Source organism: Penicillium vulpinum (assembly GCF_028829585.1).
Source record: "Penicillium vulpinum strain IBT 29486 chromosome Unknown utg000002l_segment0_segment0, whole genome shotgun sequence".
Classification (NCBI taxonomy): Eukaryota; Fungi; Ascomycota; class Eurotiomycetes; order Eurotiales; family Aspergillaceae; genus Penicillium; species Penicillium vulpinum.
The window spans coordinates 4,625,567-4,653,328 of NW_026643242.1; the positions used below are offsets into that span (position 1 = coordinate 4,625,567).

The 27,762-nt window shown below is 46.1% G+C and overlaps 10 protein-coding genes across 10 annotated transcripts; 2 read left to right on the top strand and 8 right to left on the bottom strand.

Annotated features, from left to right (window-relative positions):
- Positions 1-303: 303 nt before the first annotated feature.
- N7479_004761 (uncharacterized protein) lies at positions 304-849 on the bottom strand (the record flags this gene model as incomplete). Its single annotated transcript, XM_057252458.1, has 1 exon — positions 304-849. The coding sequence occupies one exon, from the start codon at positions 847-849 to the stop codon at positions 304-306; it is 546 nt and encodes a 181-aa protein (XP_057111783.1).
- Positions 850-1,227: 378 nt separating this feature from the next.
- On the bottom strand, positions 1,228-2,500 carry N7479_004762 (polysaccharide lyase family 1 protein; the record flags this gene model as incomplete). The annotated part of the gene is made up of 3 exons (XM_057252459.1): positions 1,228-1,637; positions 1,705-1,873; positions 1,931-2,500. The coding sequence occupies 3 exons, from the start codon at positions 2,498-2,500 to the stop codon at positions 1,228-1,230; spliced, it is 1,149 nt and encodes a 382-aa protein (XP_057111784.1).
- A 1,528-nt stretch (positions 2,501-4,028) lies between these two features.
- N7479_004763 (RICIN domain-containing protein) lies at positions 4,029-4,481 on the bottom strand (the record flags this gene model as incomplete). The annotated part of the gene is made up of 1 exon (XM_057252460.1): positions 4,029-4,481. One exon carries the CDS (start codon positions 4,479-4,481, stop codon positions 4,029-4,031), a length of 453 nt encoding a protein of 150 aa, XP_057111785.1.
- Positions 4,482-5,985: 1,504 nt separating this feature from the next.
- Positions 5,986-8,381, bottom strand: N7479_004764 (putative lipoxygenase; the record flags this gene model as incomplete). Its single annotated transcript, XM_057252461.1, has 3 exons — positions 5,986-7,019; positions 7,083-8,011; positions 8,065-8,381. 3 exons carry the CDS (start codon positions 8,379-8,381, stop codon positions 5,986-5,988), a joined length of 2,280 nt encoding a protein of 759 aa, XP_057111786.1.
- A 2,615-nt stretch (positions 8,382-10,996) lies between these two features.
- Positions 10,997-13,293, top strand: N7479_004765 (asparagine synthetase B family protein; the record flags this gene model as incomplete). Its single annotated transcript, XM_057252462.1, has 6 exons — positions 10,997-11,159; positions 11,226-11,683; positions 11,732-11,815; positions 11,877-12,141; positions 12,199-12,390; positions 12,446-13,293. 6 exons carry the CDS (start codon positions 10,997-10,999, stop codon positions 13,291-13,293), a joined length of 2,010 nt encoding a protein of 669 aa, XP_057111787.1.
- Positions 13,294-14,079: 786 nt separating this feature from the next.
- N7479_004766 (uncharacterized protein) lies at positions 14,080-17,367 on the bottom strand (the record flags this gene model as incomplete). The annotated part of the gene is made up of 1 exon (XM_057252463.1): positions 14,080-17,367. One exon carries the CDS (start codon positions 17,365-17,367, stop codon positions 14,080-14,082), a length of 3,288 nt encoding a protein of 1,095 aa, XP_057111788.1.
- A 2,384-nt stretch (positions 17,368-19,751) lies between these two features.
- Positions 19,752-20,201, bottom strand: N7479_004767 (uncharacterized protein; the record flags this gene model as incomplete). The annotated part of the gene is made up of 1 exon (XM_057252464.1): positions 19,752-20,201. The coding sequence occupies one exon, from the start codon at positions 20,199-20,201 to the stop codon at positions 19,752-19,754; it is 450 nt and encodes a 149-aa protein (XP_057111789.1).
- A 1,865-nt stretch (positions 20,202-22,066) lies between these two features.
- On the bottom strand, positions 22,067-22,407 carry N7479_004768 (uncharacterized protein; the record flags this gene model as incomplete). Its single annotated transcript, XM_057252465.1, is given in 2 exon segments — positions 22,067-22,161; positions 22,173-22,407. The coding sequence occupies 2 exon segments, from the start codon at positions 22,405-22,407 to the stop codon at positions 22,067-22,069; spliced, it is 330 nt and encodes a 109-aa protein (XP_057111790.1).
- A 2,657-nt stretch (positions 22,408-25,064) lies between these two features.
- N7479_004769 (acyl-CoA N-acyltransferase) lies at positions 25,065-25,358 on the top strand (the record flags this gene model as incomplete). The annotated part of the gene is made up of 1 exon (XM_057252466.1): positions 25,065-25,358. One exon carries the CDS (start codon positions 25,065-25,067, stop codon positions 25,356-25,358), a length of 294 nt encoding a protein of 97 aa, XP_057111791.1.
- Positions 25,359-26,035: 677 nt separating this feature from the next.
- Positions 26,036-27,157, bottom strand: N7479_004770 (uncharacterized protein; the record flags this gene model as incomplete). The annotated part of the gene is made up of 1 exon (XM_057252467.1): positions 26,036-27,157. One exon carries the CDS (start codon positions 27,155-27,157, stop codon positions 26,036-26,038), a length of 1,122 nt encoding a protein of 373 aa, XP_057111792.1.
- Positions 27,158-27,762: the final 605 nt, after the last annotated feature.

The following is a 27,762-nucleotide window of genomic DNA, read 5'->3' on the forward strand; positions in this document are numbered from 1 at the left end:
TTGATGTTGTTGCTGCATTTTCAGGTGGTACGGGTGGTGGAGACCAGAGTAGAGGCCCGCTACTGGGTAGAATAAAAGAATGGAAGAAAGGAATTGGTGTTTCGTTACGGAAATCCCAGGCTGCGTGTGAAGACTCGGCTCCCTCGGGATCTTGTCAGAACCACAAGGGATTACCCAATTGTGCGGGGTAGTGTTCGCAGGAGACGGTAAGGCCTAGGTCCGATAGCATGGCGGCAATTGTCCAGATCTGGTCGGCTGTTTGGCTATCGATTTCATTCCAGATACTATACGCGTTAAGATCCTTTATTGACTGTGCAGGCCAACAACAGATTTTGGCAGCTTGACGGAGAGCGGAATAGTGTGCGAGATAAAGAGGGACCAGTACGTGCGGTATTCTTCGATCCACGAAAAGGGCTTACGCGCTAGTTCTGCTCGCTGAGGTCCGCTTAGTGAGTCGATTGGTATTTCACCAAGTGTAGAGGCGAGGGTCTGCTGCATACGCGACAGACATGCACAGGCAAGGTGCTGTATTCTGGCTGCTAGTTGAATTATGCCGAGTGCTGCTCTATAATTAAGAGTTGGAATGCCTTCTGAGCATGCTTGTTGGTAGGAGGCCAAATGAGTGTAATGAGAGGTGTGGGTAAGACTCATATTGTAGCATAGCCTTTGTATCTCTGGGAAACTCGTGATAGAGTTGGCTAGTATGAGATCATGTATAATGGCAGGTCGAGCTTGAAAGACAGCGTGGACTTGTGGGGAGGCGGATATGAGGCTTTGTACGGTGGCAAAATCGGCATGAATCAGGATTATTTGTATCAGTTCTGGGGGCAGTTGAGTGAAGGGATCCATGGTGGAGGAAATACTTGAAGCAACAATAAAGAAGGGGCTGCAGTTCTCGGTATGTACTCCATATACAGTGACCTTACCCGATATAGTTTAGCCCTATCCTCCGCAAAAATTTCTCCCTGGAAACCATGGGGTGCGGGTCGAAACTTTTTGTAGTAGAATTGTACATTATAGAAAGCTATTTCCGTAACTGTCCCAAAATCCATCTGGTCCACAACTTAGCTTCTATCTGTTTCAAGAACTGCAAACTAGCAGTGACTCCTTATTTCTTCCTTTCTCTTCCATAATCTAGTCGATAGATACGAAACAAATTATATTGATATCTCTCCTTGTTTCCTCTTCGTTATGATATTCCTGCTTTTCCTCGGAGTGATCTTCAAATTAGGCATTGTTAAGCGTATTTCCGGCATTGGTTGGAACGCTTGCCTGGGCCTCCGAAGCCGCACTTGCAGTCGCAATGGTGAGACCGGCGAAATTTGCGAAGAACTTGGTATCGGCATTCGTAAACGGAGCCCCACTGTCTATTTCAATATTCGCTACGCAGTCCCTCTTGAGATCTTTGGAGCATGCTTCGTTTGCAGTAGCACTCGGTGAGCTAAAGAGTTGACCGACAAAATCCCCGACGATTTGGCTGACATTGTTGAAGACACAGCCTTCGAAGAGACCTTGGCCATCGTCGGTACCCTCGATGGCGTGGCCGTTGTTATTCTCCCACACGCTATTGACAGCATGGAAGATCGTCTTGCCGCTCAGTGCAGGGCTCCGGCCTGATGTGCTATATACGTAGTTGTCTAGCGGACAAACATTAATGTTTAGGTTCCGTAGAAATTGGTATCGAGTATGGGTTGAAACACTTACTTGCAAACGTGATCTGGTCGTCGGCCCCGACAAGTTCCAATCCCCAGTATTGTTGCCCGTCACACGAAGTAGAGAAGTTAGTTGCGCCATTCATGAAGCTGTTGGAGATGGTGACATGAGAGTTCGCTTCTTGGCCAAAGACATAGTGTACACGACCAGTATATTGAGTCTAGTTACAATCCAATTAGCACTCAGTAAAGTGACTTTCAGGGGGAGCTTGGCTGACCGTAACATGGTCAATCCAGATCAGTGAAGTGCTAGAGAGTGTGATCGCATCGCCACCCCAGACAAGCTTTGGATTGAGGTTGGTGATCATGATATTCTGCACAATGATGTTGGAGGCATCGACTATTCTCAGTCCTTTGCCGAGGAGTACGCCCTTGTTTCCGACTCCGATAATTGTCTTGTCCGAGTGAACACGGATTCCTATGGTTCCAGCGGTATCCCACTCATACGGCTCGGACTCCGCACCATCACATCCTTTTCCGATATCTATCGTGGACTGGCAACCATCTTCAAAAGAGCCGAATGCCTTGCAAATGGTTCCCTTTGTTGTTCCTTCTGTTCCGATGAAATCATATGTCTTGTCGATAATGATGACCTGCGGATCATCAGAACCCAGAAGCTCGATTAGATGCTCGACATCGGAGGGATAAACTGGCGTCGCATCTCCACCTCCCGTGACTCCGTATGCAAATCCTGGAGGTGAGCCAGTAACTGAAATCGTGTCGGCCCTCTTGGCTGGGCTTTTTGCAGCTGCCACAGCCGTGAACAATAGAACAAGGCTGAATTTCATGTTGAATTCAAGGCCTAGAGGTACGGTAATGGCTGGGGAAATGTCCGGTGAAAATGGTGCCCTTAGATAGAGGAGATAATTCGAGTTTACCAAGGCCAATCGCCCTTCTTATTATCCCCTAGTCCTGCCAAGATTGCTGTCACCTTTTCTCGGGGCATTGTTGAAGTTGTCTCACATGAGGCAATGGGAATGTTCATGTGAAACCTATCCTTGTAGTATTTTTGAGTGGAGCTGTGAGCTGATAATGCAATATGCCACATATTATTCTGATCATAGGTTTGACATGTCCCTGACATTTGTTGTCTGCAATGGATCTTTGGGTCAAGATGAAACTGCTCCGCACTCCGTATAATTTGACTCACTTCGGGATACTTTTGGACACGAAGTACTAAACTTTTCTTTATTAACCTTATCCACAGATAGATACTCCATAAGATCTAATACCATTCCCGTTGTCAATTGTCATAAATTCAGTCATTCCTGAGTGCATGAGCACATCTCCATTTGCATGCAAAGTATAGTTAATCAATATTTGCCCCACATATACTGGGCAAATTTCGGAAAATTGTCACAATGGTGACCGCTGTAGAAGTGATCGGCAGGGGAAAGACACGATCTATGCTCGGTATCTATTAGCATACAAAGTAGCCAAGTTGGTATCTTAATGTGAGACAAATATAATTGTCTTAGGTTCTTGCTGTAACGGATAGTCGTAGATCATTAACGTGTCACAAGAGACCCTCCTTCTCCTTGCTATGAGCAGTAGTGATTTCCCCTACAGTATGTCACCAAATACATATATTGGTTGAATAATATCTGATGTTTTGTGTTTTTGCTTCCTCTTATCTACATCACACCTCGAGAACAAGAATTATACCGATCACTACAGTGCAAACCGTAGGCCACAGCACAGGGTCCTGGATAATCGAATGAAGCCTGCTTGCTTAAGCTGATATCGGCAGCTGTGCTAGCGATGGAAAGAACGATAGCAACATTAACTAAGTATCCGACTGTAACCGGTATTTTACTGGCAATAGGAACCGTGAACTAGATCACAGCCATAAATCTACCAATTTGGGCTAAAACCCGCTGCAAAGTGCGAATATAATTATGTTCCAATAAGTTTCGCAACACGGATCTATCGACCTTCACATAATGGATTACATCAACTTACACATCAATCTAGCTGAAATTTTAAAGAACAAGCAAGTTATCTTAATGGTAGGTTTTATAAATAGAATTGAGACATCTTTGAGCTGTTATATTCTGCGCCATTTTTGAGTGAAGATAATGAAGAGAACGAATGGTAAGATTTGGCAATAGTGATTTTTATGCATGACCGACCATACATCATTCTCTATTCGGTAATTTTCATGGCTTCGATTCACAGTTCCTGGAAGGTCCATCACCGTCATCGAATAGCATTCTCATATCATCGGCGAGGACGGAATATCTCTTTCTTTCCACAAATTTCATCAGCTTCATTACTTCAATACTTCAATACTCAATATAGTATCTTCGTGACTTACTATTGGGTCGAAAGCAAGACAAACTCCTCATTAGGGGTCTGATCCCATCCAGCAAGTTGCAAATATCCGCCATCGGCACGCAAGAAGTATCCGGAACTCTTCGCAACAAGCTGGTAACTGTTCTCACCAACAAGTTCGGCAGTGTAAACCTCCTCCCTCGTTCCAGCGAGGCATGGAGAACCTTCTTCATCACCGCAGTTGATATAGCTACCGAGATTGTTTTGGATCAGGAAATCGCGCTGGTTGTTGCTGCCGGCTAAAGTGAAGAGCCAGGTTTGGCTAGGATCGCCATTTATGGGAGAAAATCCAAGAGGCGAGTTGCTTTGACCGATCTCGCTAAGGACCTGGTTGCTTTCAAGACTAGCAGATCCGATTGTATAACTTCCCTCTGTGAGACCGAAGGCGGACTGGCAAAGGGCGGCTAAGGCACCAAGAGCAATGAAGGTCTTCATATTGATGAAATAGTAATTTGACGGCGGAAGGTAAGATGTGAGGAACACTATTGAGGCTGTTCAAAAGGTTTGAGTCACGTAAGGCGGGTTGAATGGCCAGGGAGCTCCCTCTGATTTATGAGTTTCCCTTGTTTACACAGCACACAAACTACCCACTATGATTGGAGAACTTGTGATCTCCATTAGATCATGCATATACTAGTGATATGCACGTTCTAATATATGCATGTGGCCCCGCTCTACAGCCAGTGTTGCGCAAGCCACAAGTCCATTAGTTACTTTCCATAGGAGGAGTTGTTAACGTTCTATTCGTTGCTCTTGTTCGCTTTATGGATGTTGGGGATGAGGGGTGGGGGGTTCTTTGGTGATCTACATGCCAAAATTTACAACCTCCTCTTCCGTTCTAAATAGAAAATACAATAAATTAAATATGTATGCAAATGATGCTATACCTAGGTAGCATCTATAGATCTATACAATACATGCTGCATTATTCCGTATTATGTTCCACTACAGTCCAGAAGGCTGGCCTATTCAACGGCAGTTGGTTAGGTCGGAGAGAACGCTAAATTAGACCTGGTAAAGACGGACAAATCAAGGATATCACAATTTCTTAGCAATGCTCTTTTTCTTCAAAAAGCAATCGAATTTTCCTAGATCCTGCTGCTACGGACATGCCGATCCTAGAGTCACCAATCAGTGCATCTATCCCTAGATCACATGCAGCATTCTACCTTCGCACGGCAGCTCGGGCGAGAAGGGGCACTAATCCACGCTCGCCACTGATTTTAAAACAGTGTCTCTTCAAATGCATACAACAAATTAGATACAGAAATAGCTATGAGTTACATGTGGACTGATGATTGGTTGGTGATAATTTTTAGTAATACCCATATTACCAGCGAAAAAAGCAATTAGGTGCACAGTATACATTAGCGTCCCTTCTCACCTGAGCTGTCGTGGCGGAGTATACTCAGAGATACTCATATTCAAAAAAAAAGAAAAATAAACCACGCCCATTCTTAGCGAGTGAGATCATGATCGTCATTAATTAGACCTACTCTGGCATTAACTAGTGAAAATGATATTCATGCCCTCTCTTTCTCTTATTAACTCCAAAGCAGAATCCAAATTCATATGGCATTTCAGCTACGCCACAATGCTGAATATGCAAGGTACTAGAAACAAGTCATGTAATCACTGCATGAATTTCTAACAAATAGACCCTTTTACGTAAAAGATGGGACGTAACTAATACTATGGGACTATAGATGAGTATAGGGCCAAGACTCGAGCCAACGAGACCTCCACTGTACCTAGCTACATTATGTCACATAATATGAGTAGCAAGTCTTATACTACTAGATGAAAATCTTAAAATATGAGACGTTGGTGTGTTCTTTGCATCTGTGACTGAATGTAAAACCGTAGATTCTGGGTATATGGGTACTAGCAAAAACACCGTAGCGAAAACACCATAGCGACACTAGTAATACCGACATGGTTAAATCAAAATGGACACTGCATTCCACTCTGGGCTCAAAACCTCATACGGTATGGAGTCCCAATCATCCGTCGCTTGCCCATAACCTTTGAATTCTTCTTCGCTGTCAGCGAGCGCTGTGTAGAACCTTCCGGTCGCTTTTGCAATGGCCTGATCCTTCTCCGATGTCTTGTTGTGATACACTCTAAACTTTGAAGCAGCATAGATAATCAGGCTCTCTTTGTTTCCCGGTTTGAAGCTGAGCAGATAGGGTGTATGTGAAGCAAGAAGCCATTCCCGAGTGTGATTCATAGGAAGCGCCTGGACAAGCTCTTTTTCGGTGTAGCCAAGTAGGCTCTCCAGAGAGTCTGGGAGCTCAGTGTAGAGACAGGGAGGTTTGTTGACCACGAATGACTGGTAGTAGTTTTGCAAATAATTGACAGCCGTGTGTTGGGGGGAAGCAATGTGAATACACATAGTCACACAGTCGACCAGCTCCGTGAACGTGCTGATAGTCGGAAATTTCGGCAAATTTCCGCCATCGGAACTTCGCATCTCTGCAGACCAGGCCTGGATACGTTCGTCATGCAGGACTTTTTCATCAGCACTGGGCTGTGGGTAGTCTAGAGCGAGCATCTCTTCCACGTAGCTCCTGATCTTATACCACATGCTATGGATACATCTAGCATAGGCGTAGTTGTGAAACTTTGGATGGTCGAGTTGCTCCGGAGGGAATCCACGTTCACTGAGATCTGTTGGTACGTAACGTTTCTTAAAGTCAAACTCCGTATACGCGTGTCGGATAAACGTATATGCCTCCTTTGCTTGAAAGCCGATCAACTCGACAATAACATGGGGAACAAGAGTGTTTCGGGCAGCCGCATTGAGTGCCAGGGTCTTCTGCCAGTGCGGATAGAGTAACCTCATCACAGGGTGGTCCGGGTCAAGTTGTCGGTTAGAGGCGACAATGGTGGCCTCTTCAATTAGATGGGTATTTGTAAGGTGAACGGTAACTTCATGTCGAAGCCAGTCGCTACATTGCACGCAGGTCTTGGCTATATCGTAAGACAAGTCAGCGCACAATGTATGGTACATAACTGTTGTGAGGGGTAATTTACCATATCTCCAAGGCCAGTCATGGGCCTCATCGGTTACCTTCTGCTTTTGGTCATGATTTTCGCTTCCTGACCGGATGTTCTTCCGCTTGATCAGTTCCCGGTTATAGATTGTCACAGATCTCTCAGCACTGCCCCGCCAGTCGATGACAATAGCTAGCGGGTAAAGCTGACCTTTATCATTGAGATAAAAGAGACAGACCGATGCGCAACCATAGCGATAACTCTTCTTGCTCTTATCCTTCTCATTTGGGTCGTCAAACTCACACCTGATGACGGCAGTTGGATCCAGCCCAGCAGCCTCGCGAAAGTAGCTGTAATCTTGCATATACAAAGACTCTTTGCAGCTATTATTGAGATCAGTGATGGTGAAGGACACCGCTGCATCCTCTGGTGTTTTCGCAGCTTTGATAAAGTGATTTATCCAACTATCTGAAGCCCGTTCAATCGTTGTAGGATTTGTCCCTGTAAAGTGCTGCTGGGAAAACCGGGCATCACTGTACCAATCTTCCAAATCGCCCACGTTAGGGAGATCGAAAATATCCTCACGATGCGACCGCCCGCGAGCTTTCTTGTTGTAGTTTTCCACATCTTCGAGCTTTTCCCCTGCATCTGGTGTACCCATAGATCCAAACCAAGCCCATGAGGCTCCCTGAGCAGCTGCCCTTTTGTATTTATTAGGCACAACGCTGGGTAACAGTGTGCTTAACTGAAGCAGGCGCATCTTGTTAAAAATTTCAGATGGTTGGAGTGTTGATTTCTGAGCCTCGCCTTTCTCCTTCTCTGCTGCTGTCACATTTCCAGCAAGGTTGAGATGGGGTGGGTAACCGTCTGAGCCATCTGTGAAAGCGAAGAACTTTCTTTTCTCATCTCTGGTCAGAGGGGATGGAACCAATGGTTCAAAATTGGCTGCGTCCATGAAAGATGCAAAGCTTTCGGGCATATTAGCCATGTCTAAGGATCGGAGAGGGACTGATATAATTACCGCTGCTCTATAAGATCGTAGATTTTGGTAAGCGCCAATCGAGTCCCTCGATATGTCCCTTCCTCAATCAGAGACGGCCCTTGCTCATAGGCCTTCCAATGTAGATTCTCAGGATTTTGCTGGAAAGCCTCCCTGTCGCCGTCACTCAAGGATTCGAGTCTCCCCGGCAAAAGCTGAATATTCGCCAGTTCATTGATGAATACGCCGCTGTCAAAGCCGTTGACAGCAAGTTGTTCGGGATCCCTAGGCCATTTCCCCTGGGTAGCGGTATGGCCAAGCACGACGCCAGGATTCAGTGGGGTGGCGTTTTGACCCATAATTGCTGGGATATACGTATTAATCGGCAAACTCTGGCCACACTCAGATAACCGCTAGAAGACTCGCGCATGCAAGTGTGCCTGTATAAGGCAATTAAGTTATGGGACTGGAAGGGTCTAAATATGCTAAAAGCGACCAAGGCGATTGTGGATTTCATCAATATGATTGCTACCTCGTGATGAAAGTTAAGGTTCCCGTTTGCAGGCGTTTGGCTCACCAGGTCACTAGTTGGCGGCAATCTGTAGAAACATCCATAAGCTACTAGTAATTACCACCACCTGGTGACCTGGTAGCCTGGTAACCCCCTATTTCCCGTTTGCAGTATCTCATATTGGTCCATGGTTCCAAGTGCGGCGACCCCTCGTCTGTTGGTCTGTTGCGGGTATGTGTAGATTATTGTTTTCCCAACGTTCTAGGTGTTAGATTAAAAGATTAGAGCCTATCGAGGCCGGGCGGGGCCCCGCGCCAGCCCGTTGCCTAGGTGTAGATACCCAAGTATTATTATTCTGATAATCCTCCTTATGACCATATGGTTGGATATTTCATCTCCACTCCGATTGTTAGCACACCCTGTGCCTGTCCCTGGACAGCTCCCACAGAAATTTATTATGGTATGCCGGACAAGAGCTAGCTGGCTGGCCTTCAAACTGGCCTTATCTTACTTAGCAATTCGGAGCTACTCAGGTCTCATTTTGGTGATCTAGGAAAGAAAGAAAAAAAAAAACATGAAATACTGAAGATACTATAATACTATCGTATAGAAGAAGTGGCTACCCGTAATCCAAACTCTCTGACAGGTTGGCCATCAAATCTGGCCCCAAGATTGCAAGGATTAGGGGCCGGATTGAATCCTCTTTTTGATTTTGATGACATCTTCAAGGTACAAAGTGATGACGTTCCATATAAAATGCGACTCCGGGATGTAGCCAATTGTATTAGCACAAAAAAGTCTCCGCTAATCAGGCCTTGAGTTGAATATGATATGTTACGTTCAAGCTATGATTCCGATGTACACTTGATTCTCGATGGCCTAGATGTAAGCCACATCCTCAAATATTTGGTGGTTGCAAGGGGTTTTTACAACTTTGAAACAGTAAGTGTAGGATCGAAAGCCCATTAAGTTACCAGCTAAATGAGGTTGGTGAGCTCAGAATAATTTGCACAGGCTCTGAGTCACTCCTATTGGCGCTACATGACTCCATTTCCAATTGAATTCCCCCGTTTGCGGGTACGGGAGTGAACCGCTGAGTGGCCCAAACCTCGCTGTCAGCCAGTAAGCTTAAACTTGTATTCAATCTCATCCTAAACCGGAAACTGACCCCATCAAGCCGATAGCTTGTTTCTAGAATTCAAGAAGAAATGAACATTTGAAGTTCAACGTCGGGCGCCGATGAAGTTGTAAATGCCCAGGTCTGAATTCTTGGAGATGAAATTCAGCCATGGACGAGATTTTTAATGAAATAAACCAAGAAACCGAACTGCCCGTGGTTTTGATAGTAAAGATTGTGATCATTTCATATAGGCATCGTGCCGGACTCAGCAATGCAACGCCAATCCCCCCCCCCCCCGGCGCCAGGAACAACCTCGTAGTCGGAATAAACCGGCAGAACCCTCTACAGTAATCGCCCTAACACCCGTGGACAGCCACTAATAAAATGGGTTTGAGACAGCTTATCGGCCCGGTTTACGCCAAGCAATTCTTTTGTTTGAGATTAAATTGATTAGGGCTATTTTACTAGAATGATTGAAGAGTACATATACACCATATAATAACGGTGGGGACTAGAAATTGACATAGGTCGCTTATAGACAGTTTATCTCCGAAAATTTGGACTATCTGAAGACGATTTCATGAATGGCACCTGGAACGGAGGTATCGCAAGATGAGATTCTGCTCTAGAGAGTGTATGTATGTTAAATAAAACGCAGTGCTAGATATAACATCCGGTAGGACTTTTGTTGGAATGAATACAAGCCTTGTGTTTGTCTATGGCCATATTCCAGACTCCTTACCTGTTATAGAGCGCTCTTGAAAGTTTATGACAGACATCGAAGCTAGAAGACACTATAAAAAATGATCGTTGTGGATCTCTAGTCCCTCTTCGAATGGTTTCAAGGCCATCTCAGAAGCGTCTGTGTGCACAGCTCTCGACACTTAATCTCGCTGCATTAGGTTCACGCTCAGATACAAATGACACCAGTGGTCCCCTTTCACTCAAGTTAGTGGTACTTTGCTTTCTTTTACTGTATGCTTGTGCCATATCGAAAAGGGCACCGCCACCAGAAGCAAAATTTACATTCCTGTCAGGCTTAAAATTGAATAAACGGCCAAGTACTCATATAACTCATTGATGGCTCTCCCATTTGGAAAAGGCTTTGCGCTTTCGAACAGAGGACTCCTCAAATTCCCGCACTTGACCATTTATTTTGTCAAAGCTTGGGATCTGCACATTCCTGCCGAACGAACAGCGGGCGGCCGAGAAAGAGTGTTATTTTAGTTCTCTCTTCCCCTGTAACTTTTCTATCGATACATCCTCTATATTCCATCTATTATTCAATCTACTTTGTATTCAATCTACTTCGGATCTTTCGGGTTCAAAACGACTAAACCACAATGTGTGGAATCAGCGCCGTCCTTTCACTGAGAGCGTACCCCGCACAATCGAACGATGAACAGTCGTCATGTCTTAATGAACAGCTCAGCAAGAGCCTGGATCTTATTCAACACCGTGGACCTGATGCTCGTGGAGAATGGGCCAGCGATGATGGCAACGTTTGTATGTATTTTGTCACTCTTCAAAGTGAAAGATCTCTACTCACGCACAATGATGAACCCTCTTTAGACCTGGGCCACGTTCGACTTTCCATCGTCGACCTCAGCCCGCAGGCAAATCAGCCATTCCATGATAGTGAGAATGACGTCCACGCGATTGTGAACGGCGAACTGTACAACGACGAATACTATCGAAAGCTCCTGGGCAGTGAATATGACTTCCAAAGTCTAAGCGACTGCGAGATTGTCTTGGCTCTCTACAAGCACTACGGTTTATCCTTTCTGTCACATCTTCGGGGAGAATTTGCTTTGATCTTGTGGGATTCCCGCAGAAAGATATTCATTGGCGCCAGGGACCGGTATGGAGTCAAGTCGCTCTACTACACTGTTGTAAATAACCGACTTCTTGTGGCAACTGAAATGAAATGTTTCCTCCCGTTTGGATGGAAGCCGGAATGGGATGTCCAAAGTCTCAGGGAGCGCGGATGGATGTTTGGAGTTGGGACAATGTTCAACGGGGTCAAATCGGTTTGTTGCATTTCCCTTTGACGTTTGAAAATTTCTAATAAAAACCAGGTTGCCCCGGGGCATTATATTATAAGCAGAAGTTTCAAGGCTATTGAGGACGCGGCTTACTGGGAGATCGAGTATCCAGAGAAGGTGAGTGGGGGTCTGTACACTCCCTAAACGCTCAGCCTTGGCCACTAAACACTAGGCTTAGAGGACTCCTGAGCTTCGGTCAGAAGTTGAGATGATCGAAGGCGTTAGGGCCCGCCTGATGGAAGCTATCAAAGTTCGCCTTAGGGCCGATGTACCGCTAGGGATTTACCTTAGTGGTGGCCTTGATTCCTCCGCAGTGGCCGGCATGGTAGCTCATCTCGTTAAGGAGGAAGGAGCTCGTCTTGGTAATGATGATAGCCATCTTCTTTCACGAATCAAATGCTTCACGGTGCAATTTGAAAAGGATAGTGAAGAGGATGAGTCTGGTATGACATTTGCCATACTTTGTTAACTCTTAATATCGGAACGCTGAACCTCGCCAGATATTGCACAGCGTACCGCTGAATGGCTCGGTGTTGACTTCCACCCGGTCTCTGTCAATGAGGATGTTATCGTTTCCAAATTTGAGGATACGGTTTGGCACAGTGAAATGCCCATACCAGACACAAATGGCATGGGAAGACTCGCCATGGCCGAGGTCGCTAAATCGCACGGCATCAAAGTGATATTAACAGGTTCATCTTCCTATTATTATCTTCCTTTTTTTTATTCTAATAGTTATGTTAATAGGAGAGGGATCTGACGAGCATTTTGGAGGATACAGAGACTTGTTGGGCGATTTCTTGCTTGAAAATGATCCTTCATGGCCCTCCTCGCCATCCAAGGAAGAGATCGCAGAATTAGCAAACAGACTCAAACTTAACCTTAGAACACTGGCCATCCCGGCAGATGAAAAGGGGGTACCCGAGTCGACGCGCCGAATGCTTAACAATACCTCAATTCTTAATTTCATCGAAACTCTCGGCCGCATGCCCTTCGCTGAATGGACAGACATACACGCAGTCACGTCCCCTTATACTGCGGCGGCAGAAAGCCTGGATGGGCGAGTTCGGGACGCTATGTTGAACCGTTGGCATCCACTTCATACAGCGGAGTATCTCTTTATAAAGGGCTGCCTCTGCAACCTACTCCTTCGATATCTCGGTGATAATATCGACATGGTCCATAATGTTGAAACCAGACCTCCGTTTCTAGACCACCATCTAACAGAATATGTCAACGGCCTACCGCCTGGTCTGAAAATCAAAATTTCATCGCCAGATGGACCTGTGACGGAGAAGTTTATTCTGCGAGAGGCGGTGCATCCATTCGTCACTGAGGAGATATATACACGGCAGAAGAAATCGTACCTTGGACCGACGAGATTTCAGGAAAATGGGCCACTTCATAAATTGGTCCTCCGCCTGACTTCGCGGGAGAACGTGGATGCCCTTGGATTTGTGGACTGGGAAGAAACACAGGAACATGTGCGGAAGGCATTTCAAGATAAGATCTCGTGGTCTTTGCGAGTCGCGCTCAGTGTTTGTCAATTTGTGGTGCTCTCGCAAAGATTCGGAGTTACTAGAGCCACTCCTTGATCCTTGTCTGCTATTATGTAGGTAGGTTTCGGTCATGAATTTTCGGGCTATAAATAAGTAATCAATCAAATTGAAAGATGGTACAGAATTGATTTGTAGTTGTGTGACTAGACTAGGTGCATACATACGTCTATGCAGCTAGAGCAGTTGAATACGTTGCTCGGGACGAGACGTTGACTGAGAAATGGTCATTCTATCCATTGAGCCCTAAGGTTTTGTTTTGGGATTGGCCCTCTTCAGAACTTCAACCTTCTTCACCTTCATCGTTGATCATCTCAATCTATTTTTCCATCCAGAGCTTCTCATCGCAAGACCCCATCATCTTAAGACCTTCCATCGAAGTTTGCATCATTTCTAGGTGGAGAATCACCTCCATCTCATTGCCGTTATTGCTAGCTTCTAGCACCCTGAACCGTTTCACCTTGCTGCAATGCAGCATCCGATTGCCCTTTAACTCCTATTCCCGCACATGATCGATGATACGGCCACAAGACGGTTGAAAAGAACATTCGTTGGCGCAAACCGCGCCAAGGATTTTCAAATTTCAGCTTACATTAAAGTTTGAAGCAAATGGTGCATGTGCAACTGTCTCAATACCAGAGACAACAATCTTTGCTCTACCAAAGTAACTAGTGTAAATCTGCAATATTCATTTGGCCATACAGGCATCGACTTCTCATACCAGGTTCGACGATGAGTTTCTCCATATCAACTCATTCACGGTCAAAATGTGCTTTCACGGCAATAACAGCACGGGGCAAATGTTTCAAAGCCGTTTAAAAGCCGCTATACCTGTTTAGAACTAGCTATCAGGTTGCTGAGTATTTTGATAGAGTCAACTTGACCGTATTCTGTCGCTATATGAAGCGGAGTATGGCTAGATGTATCTTGGGCTTCGAGCTCCGCTTTAAGTTCTGCAAGTATCTTAATCGAGTCAACCTGCCCGTATTCCGCCGCTATATGAAGCGGAGTCTGGCCATATTTGTCTTGGGCTTCGATCTCGGCTTTAGATTCTACGAGTATCTTGATAGCGTCAACCTGCCCGTATTCCGCCGCTCGATGAAGCGGAGTCTGGCCATATTTATCTTGGGCTTCGAGCTCCGCTTCAAGTTCGGCGAGTATCTTGATAGCGTCAATCCGATTGTTTGCCGCCGCACGATGAAGGGGAGTCTGGCCACTTTCATCTTGGGCTTCAAAATCCGCTCCAAGTTCAGCTAGTAACTCGATAGCGTCAACCTGATTGTTTGCTGCCGCGCGATAAAGCGGGGTCTGGCTATATTTATCTCGGGCTTCGAGGTCTGCCCCAAGTTCGGCGAGTATTTTGATAGCGTCAACCTGATTGTTTGCCGCCGCGCGATAAAGCGGAGTATAGCCACCTTCATCTTGGGCTTCGAGATCTGCTTTAAGTTCGACGAGTATTTTAATCGCGTCAACCTCATTATTTGCCGCCGCGTAGTAAAGCGGAGTTTGGCCATGTTTGTCTTGGGCTTCGAGATCCGCTTGGAGTTCGGCGAGTATTTTGATAGCGTTAACATGATTGTTTACTGCCGCATGATGAAGTGGAGTCGCCCCATATTTATCTTGGGCTTCGAGCTCGCCTTTGTGGTCGGCGAGTATCTTGATAGCGTCGACATTATCTTGTCGCGCAGCGTCATGAAGCGGAGTCCGGCCAATTTTATCTTGGGCTTCGAGATTTGCTCCAAGGCGACACAGTATCTTGAGAGCTATGTTGTTGATCTGGTCTACTGCAAGATGAAGCAGAGTGACATAATCCATCTTCTGGACATTAACATCCGCTCCTGCTGCTATTAGTAACCTCGCAGGCTGTTCGTAGCCGTTAAACACTGCCAGAGACAAAGCAGTGCTCTGTTCGTTGTCTTTGAGAGTGTGATCAGCGCCTTTCTTACTAAGAGCATGCACTACATCTTCATGGCCCCAAAACGATGCCATATGTAGTGCAGTTTGCTTTTTGTCATCACTTGCGTTGATTTCCCAATGCTCTTGTAACAATGTATCCACGATTCTGGTGAAGCCATTTCTCGCCGCTAGGTGTAAGGCATTCAATCCATCACCTCGCGGCAAGTCACGGGTAGAACCTTCCAGCAGCATATCCACGAGTTCTTTGAAGCCACGTTCCGCTGCGAGGTGAAGTGGTTCCTCGCCCCGGGCACTCCTTTTTTGAAGAGAACAACTTTTCATAAGTAGCCTGGCTACCCCTTCATGGCCACGCCAAGCGGCATGATGTAGTGCGGACCACCCAGAGTCATCAGCCTGATCTGGTTCGTCTACCTTCTTCAGGAGCTCCTCGACCTTTTCATGCTTGCCATCAACGACAGCCTTTATAAATTCATCTCGTATTCTCAATTGGTCCCATGTAGCAAGGTTAACCGTTCTCAAATTAGTTTGTCGTTTCCTATATTCCAGGTTTGGGGGACATTTCATCATGTCCTCGATCATACCCCGGGCACTCTTTTTCAGCTGGGTGTTTTGATAGCTGCCATTGTGACACGTCTCGTCGTATCCAACGTGAAAGTTGAATAATAAAGTCCGATGAAAGCCCTTGATCTCTGATTCTATCAACGGCGGGTCAAAATAAACAGGACCAACATAATCGCAATAACAGTCAAGAAAATTTTTATCGGGTTTAACTGAAGGCTTGACTAGAAGACCTCTGCTTATTCCGGTCTCTTGAGAATTGAGGCCAGGCTCGATAAGTAAGAGATGTTGGTCTTCTTCGTCTTCCCGAGCGAGGAGAACTTTTGCTTCTATCAGCGGATGGGCATGACCTGAGATGAACCTTTTGTCTTTGATGTCATCGAGAAGTATAAAATTCCATTTGCCAAACAAATTTCCATTCTCTTCGATCTGGAGGTTGTGCTTTGAGAGTGTAACAGGTAGATCATAGAGGTTTGTGGGACACCAGTTGTATCCATTTGTCATGGTCGCTGAATTGTGGAACAGATGCGCATGCGATATTGTGCTAATTTTCTGCAGAATCTCTTGGTAAATCTTCTGATGGGCGTAATTGTCTGGCATTTCGATTCCAATCATAAGTCCTGAAATGATCGCCATGTCCCTCGGCCAAGATGTGTGGCGTGAACCGAGAATAGCCAAAAGGTCATTCAGTTGGCTAACTTTGTTCCCCCGAAGTCTTTTAAGTATCCCTTTCGCGACCTTATTCTCGTGAAAAATGGAAGGGCTTTTTGCTTGTAATATGTCTTTGTCTATGTCTTTCGTGATTGGACCACTAGGACCTTTAAAAATGACTTGGACTTTGTGGGACATTTGCAACTCCAATGCCGTCCAGCCTCGGCTGAACCACGGAGACATGACGATGTAAAAGCATGCCGAATCTGCATCGATCCATTCGCACTCTCTAAGAAAGCAATCGTGCACTAGTGTCACCGCCGCGTTCATATAGTTATCCTGCATTCGTTTTAAGGCTTTTTCACGAAGGTCTTTCGTTGTTGGAATGCAGATTGTATCCCACCATATACCCTGGCAACCGAATTTCTCAGCAAATCCCCGAAAGAATTCCAGTAAACAGATATTCACATGACCGCGAGCTTGATTTCCGGCGCCAGTGCCATCCGACCACACATGAGAGATTGCCATATAGCGCTCGTTACGCTGAAGAGTTTCAATCCCCTCCAAGTCCCACACTGTGCGCTGCCCCTTGTCGACAGCTTTTGCCACATAATTTAGATCAAATCTTTTAGCCTTGCAGCGTGCTTCTTCACAAAATCCCTCGTGGCGCTGTTTCACCAGGGTGAAATTAACTCGAGATTGCTCGCAGAAGTCGAAAGTACAAAGCTCATGGTCTTCCCTTGTTTCTTTGTGGGATAGTCTCTCTCGCGGAGGGAGTATTTTCGGAAATTGCTCAGCACCTCCTGGTAGGGTCTTGGCGACCGCCCAGACGCGGTTGCGACAAAATCCCAAGTCTTCCGTGGCTGTGTGCACTGCCTGCAAGATGGCCTTCCTATCAGCTAAGAGCGAAGACATGACGATTAAAGTGTGGTCAAAATCCGAGCCAATACTCTGATAGTAAACGTGCTGGAAAAATAGCAGCGGCATGGGAGATGTGGGAATACTGTCACGGCTAGTAATTCATATCATGGGACCCCCTCGTTTGATCCCTGCAAATGAGCGGCTCTAACGCACGCCCACATTTTCGGGGTATTGGGGCCTGATGAATGATAATGCCTCTGGGGCTGACCATGTGCATATGGGTAGGAGACTACTCCGTAGTGTTTGAGGTGCGATCGCGTGGACCAATTATTTGACAATGAAGTCCGAGGTCGGTCCAGCAGCCACAATTCCCGCTTCCCCCCAACCCCCGCGCGCTTGAGTGGAGACAAATCAAATACAAATTATTATGTGTATAGCTTCAAGTTCAATTTCATGTTATTTGTATAAATATTCCAATTCGGCTTCTCACCATGGGCTAGCTTTAGGCGCTTATTGGGACAGCAGGCCCTATTGGCATAGAGAAACCCGCACTGGGATACTACCCGCCGCATAGGCCTAACGACATCTGCTTCACGCCCCACCATAATGCATACACGAAATTTCCCACACATCGGGCGTAAAACCACCCGATATCTTCCATCTTGGGGAAAGAAGGAGCCTGCCTACAGGATCATTTGTGTTGTTTATCTGACAAGGCTCTCCATGACTTGCTTCCAAATCAAAATATGTCTCAGCGCCTTAGTTGCCGCTTCACTTATATCATTCTTCCCTCATTAATATACAACAATATCATAATGTAATGCAGTGATATTTGCTGGGCGCTACGCCTTTCTAGTGACGGTCCAATCAAACGAGTTAAATTAGGGGCCGGATTATGACTTGGAATTACACCGCGCATTGTTGCGGCTAAGCGTCGGGGTTGGAGTAGCGCAGCTGAGTCTATTTTCAAGAGACACGACTCTATTTTATGATGGGGCATTCAGACGGGTTGATCCAATTCTCGAAGAAGGCCCGAGTCGGACACGATGGGAGGAGGCTACTCGTCTGGCCATGATCGAAGCCAGGTCACCTCCTAGCGATACGAGTAGTCAGTCTTCTATGACTATGAATGAAGAGCATGGGAAATCGTCCGACACAAAGACCGCGATTCAAATTTATCAGAAGGAATATTGGTATAGATATATATTTGAGGGTGTCGAAATCGCGGCGAAGATTCGTCAAGTGGTACACCTTTCTAAAAGATATGTGCAAGAGGGAAACGCGCCTAACTGACTCCTTGCGGTTCATTAGCGTTTTTTTGCGCAAGGCCCAAGTGACGAATGATACCCTAAACTTTACCGACCGTCACTTAGGCTGATATAAACATGGTACAGCGGTACTGTTTGAAGCGGGGTTATGATTTTGATGCCATGTTTTTTTAGAGATCTAACGGGATGTAACGTTCCAACAATTGCCTCGACGATATATCAGTACAATATACAGAATTAGACCATCAATAGTCCAAAAGCCCGTATCATATCGGGCCACATAGGATTGTATTTGTGCATGGGATGGGATAGTTTCAAGAGGACAATGATATGTTTGTTAACTGTGGTGAACAGTGTCGAAAGGTTGGATGATTGTGTGCAGGTTTCTATAACTTATAAACTGGACGAGGATAACTTGTTTTTTGTTGTGAAGACTATATTCAGAACTAGATTTTCTATGTATATGAATCTCAAATAAGCAATGATTTCAATGCCAGGCTCTTTTTAAGCGCGCCGATTGTCTAGGTTCAAGAGAAATACTAGGCTTATATTCGAAATTTACGTTTTGTTGATCCTTTATCACAAGAGCCTTACGCACGGTCCTTGACAGTCGGGGTGACAGAGGAAAGGCGACCATTGTGTGTGTTTCTCTGAGATAGAATAGTGGTGCTTTCGTATACATATAAGGTACATATGCTACATAACAGGCGGCTGCACGAAATTTTATGCATCAAGCAAGAATATTGCAACGATAATGTAGTACATGATGAAGGGAGTCTCTTCCGGAGACTCCTGTTATTTGAAAGCTCATCTCTTATTGCTGCTCTTGAAGGTCAAAGCATTATAGGTGATCAAATGTAGATGCTTGATTGGAATGCTTGATTATGGGCTACCACCACAGCAGATGGTCTCCAGAGTCTCCTTCAATTAGGTACACTGTAACCTCTTCCCGAAGAGAAGCCTCCTTTGAAGACAGTTCTGCGGAGGCCCTTGTCATTGAAGGAAACAACACCGCCTCTTTTTATTCCTCCTCTTGAAGGTTGAATTCTGTATTTCGGGTGTCCGAATTCAAAACTTGATAGTTGACTAGTCTGCCAAGGTCAGACTAGTAGTGGGTAGTCAAAATGGGTAGTCGAAGTGGATGAGTGAGTTGGTTCTAGCTGGTTGAGTGCCTAGTCTGCCGATTGTGCTGAATCCAGAGCCCGCCACGGTCAGACTAGGAGTTGATAATCGGGTGGATGATCAAGGTGAAAGATTGGAGGGGATGATCGAAGCGAAGGATCGAAGTGCGTCGTTCCCTTGTCTGCCGATTTTCCTGAAGCCGGAGCCCGCCACGATCAGACTAGGAGTGGGTGATTGAAGGGGATAATCAAAGTGGGTGGTAGAGATGGATATTTGAGATGAACAATCGAAGTGGGTGATCGAAAGGGAGGACTGAAGTTGATGATCGAAGCGGATACTGACTAGTCTGCCGATTGTCCTGAAGCCGAAGCCCGCCACGGTCAGACTAGGAGTGGATGATCGAAGTGGGTGATCGATCGAGGTGAAAGATTGGAGGGGATGATCGAAGCGAAGGATCGAAGCGAAGGATCGAAGTGCGTCGTTCCCTAGTCTGCCGATTGTCCTGAAGCCGGAACCCGCCACGGTCAGACTAGGAGTGGATAATCGAATTCGGTGATTGGAGCGGAGCATCGAAGTGGATGATCGAGGTAGATAATCGAAGTGCGTGATTGACTAGTCTGCCGATTGTCCTGAAGCCGAAGCCCGCCACGGTCAGACTAGAAGTGGATGATGGAAGCGGATGAGTGGATTGGATCGAATTCGGTAATTGAAGCGGATCGAAGTGGATGATTGACTAGTCTGCCGATTGTCCTGAAGCCGAAGCCCGCCACGGTCAGACTGTAGTGGGTGATCGAGGTATGATCGGGGTGATCGAGGTTGTTGACTGACTAGCCTGCCGATTGTCCTGAAGCCGAAGCCCGCCACGGTCAGACTAGAAGTGGGTGATAGAAGTTGATGATCGAGCCGAATAATCGAAGTACGTCGTTTCCTAGTCTGCCGATTGTCCTGAGGCCGAAGCCCGCCACGGTCAGACTAGAAGTGGGTGATCGAGGTGAGTGATTGAAGCGGAGGATTGAAGTGGGTGCTCGAAGTGGATGATCGAAGTGCGTCGTTTCCTAGTCTGCCGATTGTCCTGAAGCCGGAGCTCGCCACGGTCAGACTAGTAGTGGATAGTTGAAGGAAGTGGTTGCTCGAAGTGGTTGCTCGAAGTGGTTGCTCGAAGTTGATGATCGAACCGGATAATCGAAGTGCGTTGTTCCCTAGTCTGCCGATTGTCCTGAAGCCGGAGCCCGCCACGGTCAGACTAGAAGTGGGTGATAGAAGTAGATAAGTGGATTTGATCGAATTTCGTGATTGAAGCGGATCAAAGTGGGTGATTCACTAGTCTGCTGATTCTCCTGAAGCCGAAGCCCGCCACAGTCAGACTAGGAGTGGATAATCGAAGTGGGTGATCGAAGCGGAGGACCGACGTGGATAATCATCTAGTCTGCCGATTGTCCTGAAGCCGGAGCCCGCCACGGTCAGACTAGAATTCGATGATCAAAGAAGCCGGGTGTTTGACGTCGGTGGTTGAATTTGGATGCTTGAATAAAGTGGTTGAATGGAATTGTTATGGGCTCTCAATGTTGATCTCATGTTTTTTGTTTTTTCTTTTTCTTTTTCCTTTTTCTTCATTTTTTTCTTGTTTTTCTCGTCTGTTGTCTTTTGTTTGTCTTGTGCTTTCTCTTTTGCTCTGTCCTTTCTTCTCTTTCGTCTTTTGCTGTCTTCTCTTTCTTTTGTCTTTTGTCCTTTGCTTTGTCTTTTGCTTTTTTATCTTGCTCTTTTTCTTGTTTCTTGTCTGTTGTTTTTTGCTTTGTCTTTTTATTCTTGTCTCCTACTTTTCTTTTCTTTTTTTTTGTCTTGTCTCTTTTGCTTTTTTTTTTTTTGTTTCGTTGTTTGCTTCATTTTCTGTCTTGTCTTGTCTTTTTCTTTTTGCTTTTTGTCTTCTGTCTTCTCTTCTGTTTTGCCTTGTTGCTTTTCCTTTGTCGTCGTCACAAGCGTGTTGATTATCCTGAAGCTGAGCCCTGTCGGGCTAAGGCTAGATGTGGTTGAGCAGATGTGGCTGAGCACACAATTCAGTCAGCCCTATGTTATGTTAACCTCCTGCACAAGCCATAGAATATGATAAGATAAGACAAAAGCAAATGCATAGACGATAGGGAATTGGGATAACACACATCAAGCGGATGATGGAAGACACAGGGAGAATGTGGTGAAGTTCTCTGGAGGATGAATGTAAGTATATAGAAAGAACAAAAAAAAGATGAAAGAGACAAGCAGAACCCACAAGTCATGAGATAGATGATGAACATCACAGATGCCAGGTATGTCGAAGGGATATATTGTTATGTGGTTGAGTTATCTGAAGAATTAATGTAAGCAAGGAAAGAAAAACAAAGTCCAAAGTGGATGGCGTAACTAACCAGACATGGGATGGATGATCAACATGGTAGGTACTAGGCACGTTGATGAGACACGTTGTTTGTTATGGGGTTCAGTTGTCTGAAGGATGGATGTAAGTATGTAGAAGGAACAAAAGAAAAAGAGATAACTAGGACATACATGTCATGGGATGGATGTCGAACATGGCAGGTGCTAGACACGTTGATGAGACACGTTGATGAGACACGTTGTTATGTGGTTCAGGTGTCTGAAGGACGAATGTAAGTAAGGAAAGAAAAAGGAAGTCGGAAGTGGATGGCACAACTAACCAGACATGTGACCTATGTGGACGTGACGAGTGCTCATATGTCAAGGGGTTGGTGACAACAAGCTTCATCTCATCGGATGTGGACATATAATAATGGAAGAAGTTATGAGGCTCAAGTTGATGATGGAAGACATCAATTGATGAGAGGAGACCTGATGGAAGATGAAGAGTGGATGGTATAAGGATTGGGGAGATGAAGAAGAAAGAAAAAAAAGAAGAAGAGAAGGCGGGGGAGGGGGTATTTATATCCTAAGGGTCTAGGAGCACCTGCCTTGGTAGGCGCTGGGTGTTCTTCAGGTGACCTCCATTTCTCCCCCCATTTTTCAACTTCCTCTCTTCAAATATTTTCTCTGTAACCCACTTTTTATGATCATCAAGGTAATCATGTAGTCCACGGGTCATAGCTAGTCTCTAGAGTCGTAAAGAGAAGATGGGACAATGCATACACTGTATAGGCTTATGCCACTACATACATAATATGTATCATTGCCTCTGTCACGCATTGACCTATACACTTGGATTTTATTCCAGCTTTGATCCTATCCAGATACGCCTTGTAGAACCGTACCATGCTGTCGACTGAAGATACAGGTCGTTGAGACGCGGCAAGATTTATAGATTATAAGGTTACACGCTAGACTATGTTTGGTATGGCGCGTGTGCACGGTCCTTGTGTCATACAGTACTAGGTAGGTACATCTTATCCTTGCATACATTATGTACCTAGCTTTGCTTTATCCGCCTACGAATTCTTTTAATCGACCTTCTTGGCTGTGATCTGTTGGCTCTCCGACTCGGAGCTACTAGAATGGATTGCTGGAAGGTGCACAACAATTTCTTGACATATCTAATCATCAGATACAGAGCCAAATCCCCTGTCCTTGAACCCGCTTCGTTGTTACTGTTGTTGACTGCCCGGCGTTGGAAGACTTGCAGAAAGATCTGTTCGGCGAAGTGGATGGCCGCGGAGTAACAGCGAGTCCTGGTAAGAAGGCTATACTTACTGAGATGTATGCAGTTCTATTCTTGATGGATTTGATTTCATAATAAAAACGGGGCTCTTGGGATAGTTTCAGTGCGTGAACTATATCTTAACAGGCATAGGACAAGAGGATGCAACCACGACCGCTGGTGAGGGCGGTACATGACTATGATAACACTGAAGAATCAAGTAAACCAGGACATAGAGATGTTGGGAGACTGAGAGAGCTTCATATAGGAGGTAAACGCCGGGTCTACGCTATTCCCATTACCACGAATTTCACTTATTAAAGTGGCCAGTTCCGTAGGCAACATCAACAAGAGGGACGAGGACAAAGAGGAAGGCCAGGGGAGGGGGGCGAGTCATAGTGGATACGCGAAGACTAGCTGTTTGTATGTGGACTGAACGAAACAGGCAGCAATGCTGGGAGATGGCGGGCTTTTGTTGTACAAGATTGACGGGGTAAGTGTTCTGGCGGATGAACGGAGAAAGAAGTGCAGGTTGAACTCCAATCAGCTCGAGCTGATGAAGGCAAGTTCAGCCACATTTACTCCGTACAGCCAAACGGCACAAGAATAAGAAGAGTTATAGTTAGAAGGGGAAAGTAGATGCGAAATCCACATGTAAACTCTCTGGGAGCTCCTCGGGGGCCATGGAGCATGAGCATGTAGTTGATTGATAGAGCTATGGAAGCCATGAAAAAAGGAGCCAGAGAGGGAAATGACCGATAGGAGAAGCATTTGTGCTAAACGCCCCCCACAAGTAAAGCGTAGTTTTTGTGAACGAGACCACCTATATGGTGTCGTAGGCTGGACTGCGTGCTCAGGTCTGTCGCGGGTGTAGAGAAAGGTGCGCATGGGAATGTGGCTTTTGGTTTGACCTAAAAGCGCAGTATCCTCCGTCGATTAGAATCGGATCAAGCTGATTGTAGCAGATTTTGAGAGCCTACCGAATGCTGGTTGGCCATAAATTGAAATCGCTGGTACCGGTGAGAGTCGAAACGAGCTCAGAGGTCGAGGGCTATTTAAAAACGGAGGAAGTTATTGTGGCGAGGGTGGAGTAGGACACCCAGTATGCTCGAAGTTGAAGAACCTAGGCGCGAGCAAACATGGAGTGCGTGAGAATACAAGTTGGTCTCGCCGAAAGGCGCGGTATGCTCCGTGGATGAGAATCGGACAAATATCGCGGAATTTAGGGATGGCTGAGCAGGGTGCTAGTTTTGTCCTCGCAGAATTTTGGTGACGACAGTGAGGTGTATGTAGTTGCGTAGAGGATACTGTACGACAATGAGTAAAGTCGAGAATGGCTGAAGAGGGTACTGTTCTTGTCCTTGTAGACTTGTGGCGGGGACAGTGAGGTGTGTGTAGGCGTGTAGAGGATACTGTAACGTGTTGACTTCTGTTAAAACTTTTGTACAGTCTAGGGAATCGTATAATGCTAGAGCTGTGGGGCAATCATCGCTACTCGCTCCGCCAAGGTTGACTGCAACTGCGGACAAATCTTTCCATTCGTACAACTTTTGCCCAAGCGGCAACAGTACCTTAGACCTGATATCGATATCCTAACTTTCTATCTGTCCCAGGAGCTGCCTTGGGTGGTGAGACTAGAACAGCCTTGCGTGGGCTCACCAATAGACGAGAAACATTCACCTTTTGATCCACTAGAATCTTACAGAACTATAAAAGCTTTGATGTGCAAGTGTATGAATTGTTTCATGCCGCACACTAATTCAATTTTCCCAGTTGCGGTATCATTATCCACCATGTCCAGCCCCCAGCTCACCCTCATTGAAGCATCAGAGGATGACGCAGCCCGGATTGCAGACATCCACATAGCCGCATTTGAAACAAAACTAATCTTCCTTGCCCAGTTCTCAATGCCCGCCATTCGTGATGAGCTACGAGTAACTCTGCGGGAGAAGGCAATTGACGAGATTCGAGACCTGCAATGGGCTGTTCTCGTTGTTCATGATGGCGCAGGAATGATTATCAGTTTTGCCAAATGGAGACGGCCTATTCCTGAATCAGAGGGGGATAGATATGTCGAGGGGCCATAGGAGTGGCCAAAGGGAACCAGATTCGATGTTTTAGAGGAATAGACGTCGAAGGTGGAGGGGAGAGATTGCTGGGAAATACACCATTTTCTCGTACGCTCAATGATTTGGTACTGACGGGGAGCAAGCATTGAGCCATATTGGGACTGATCCAAACTACGAACGGCGTGGAGCAGCATCCATTCTGGTGAACTGGGGTCTCGAACATGGCAAACATGAAAATTTACCGGTCGCCCTAGAGAGCACCAAAAACGCATAGCCGCTCTATGAGAAGCTAAGCTTTCGGGGTGAATACTTGATATCGATGACTCTAGAGGATTTGGGGGACGGCGGTGCATCAGTCCTCTACGAAGAGATGTGCTTTCTCTTCAGGCCGCACATGTACCTCATTTGAACTAGGTAGCGCAGTGCCTAGAAATCCCGGGAGGAATCATGCAAAAGCGTTTGCTATGAAGCCTCCGATCAATACAATGGATTTTGCCTATAGATTGATCCAACAACAGCTACTCAGCACCAACCATACTTCTCATTACCAACCCACTCAACCTTGTCCTCCAAGCCACTTCCTCCTCCATACCATCAGAGGCTACAGATTCCTTCCTTCTCACGGTCTTCATATCGGTACTCAATTCCCGTTCGCCTTATCATCTCCTGTACTGCTGTAGACGGCCCCCATAATTTCAGGGAATGTAGTTCCCATTCAGCAGCCTCAATTTTTGCGGCCAAAAGAGCCGCTTGCAGGACCTCGACCTGCAAGTCCGACTCCAAAAGAGCCTTGTTCTCGATGACCAGTGCCAAAGCATGTGTTCGTAATCAGGGACGATCCTCAGCCGGACTTTCGCAACGGTGGATGGAGCGGACAGCGCCTTTCGGGCCAGAACCTCGTCGATCTCGCAAAGCTGTTCCAAATCGGCGGCGAAGATAGGCACCGCAGCTGACAGTTCCTCGGCCGATGGCTCAAACTCGAGGCTGTGACTAGGAAAAGCATGCCATCCCAGGTTTGAATAGAACTCCTTTCCAATACCCGAGAAATGAATACTAGCCGCCCACTCGGTCATCTCGGTCTGCCAAGTGTGTAATTTTGCTGCAAACTCGGTCATGAGTCGTGAGGCATACCCTTGACCGCGGAATTTGGCATCGGTGAACACACTGGCGACGCCATGCGTGATCGTCTCGGTCACGCTACACGCAGAGTCGCTAATCCATGAGCGCTTTCGGAACGTTTCGCAGGATGCTAGGAGAGGTCGCTGGTCTGGAGGGAGATTCTTGTCCACCAGAACCCATTGACTCATTCCTCCATTCCTCGCTAGTGGCACAGCCATCAGGTACGTAGCTTCTTTGATGTACATATCCACGGAAAGACAGTCTTTCCAGGCGTCGGAGGTCACTTTCCATATCTCTATGTTCTCTTGATCGGTAGGATGGGCAAGGTGGAGCCGTGGGGATCGTGTGTCCGGTCGGGGTGAGTGGTTGATGGAACTCATGTTGTCGTTTTTACGTTCAATACTTGTTGCTCCCGAGTCACCGAGTCCCTGTACCACCAGGACGTCTAGGTTATGCCGGTGGGTCGTATCCAAAAAGGTTCGGGTCGCGACGCCATGCTTCATCGTCTTTATCACTGTCTTCAACATCGGCTGGTCGGGGTATACGTTGTTGTGAGGTGATCCCGGTAGACCTGGTACCGCGCCACTGTGCCGTGCTTCTTGTTTCTCCAACACTCGCAGGTTCTTGATTTGCTTTGGTGTTTGTTGCTGGATCTCGAAGATCCCTATCGTCTTCTCTTGCCCCTTCTCCTTGCCCATGGCGACTGAGTCCACTGGCCGTGGCTGTAAGATAAGACCAAAACAATGTGCAGGGCCGAACAATACAACAGTCTACCCTAGAAAGATTCACCCTTCACAGTGGATCTACTAGCGTCAAGATTTCTGCCCGTATTTTATGCGTGCTGTTTCAATTACATACAGGTAAATGATGATACTCGGATCTATGAAATGGTCCTAATTACACTATAAAAACAATCTGTTATACTAGAATAGGCATAGTTTATGATACCACCTTTGAATCATGCTATATTTCGTACAAAAATTATATTGTCGAAGGAGAAGCAAGTATAATAAGAGAGAAAATAGCGGTCCAAAAGGAGAAAAAGAAGAAGTATGGCATGATAAGAAAGATCCGAGTTGAAGACTAAGAGAACTCACAGACGTATATAAGCCACAGAAAATATTGTTGTAGTATCTTCCTTTCAGGGTTAATTACCGAGTTGCCATATTCATATGGTCGCGGCTTTCATATTGCGAATTGAAGAATGAGTGAACTCGTCATCGGTGATGTAGATCGAAGTATTTCCATCTATATCTGATCTTACGAGATCAGGCTTTGTGGTGACGATGGGCAAATCGACAAC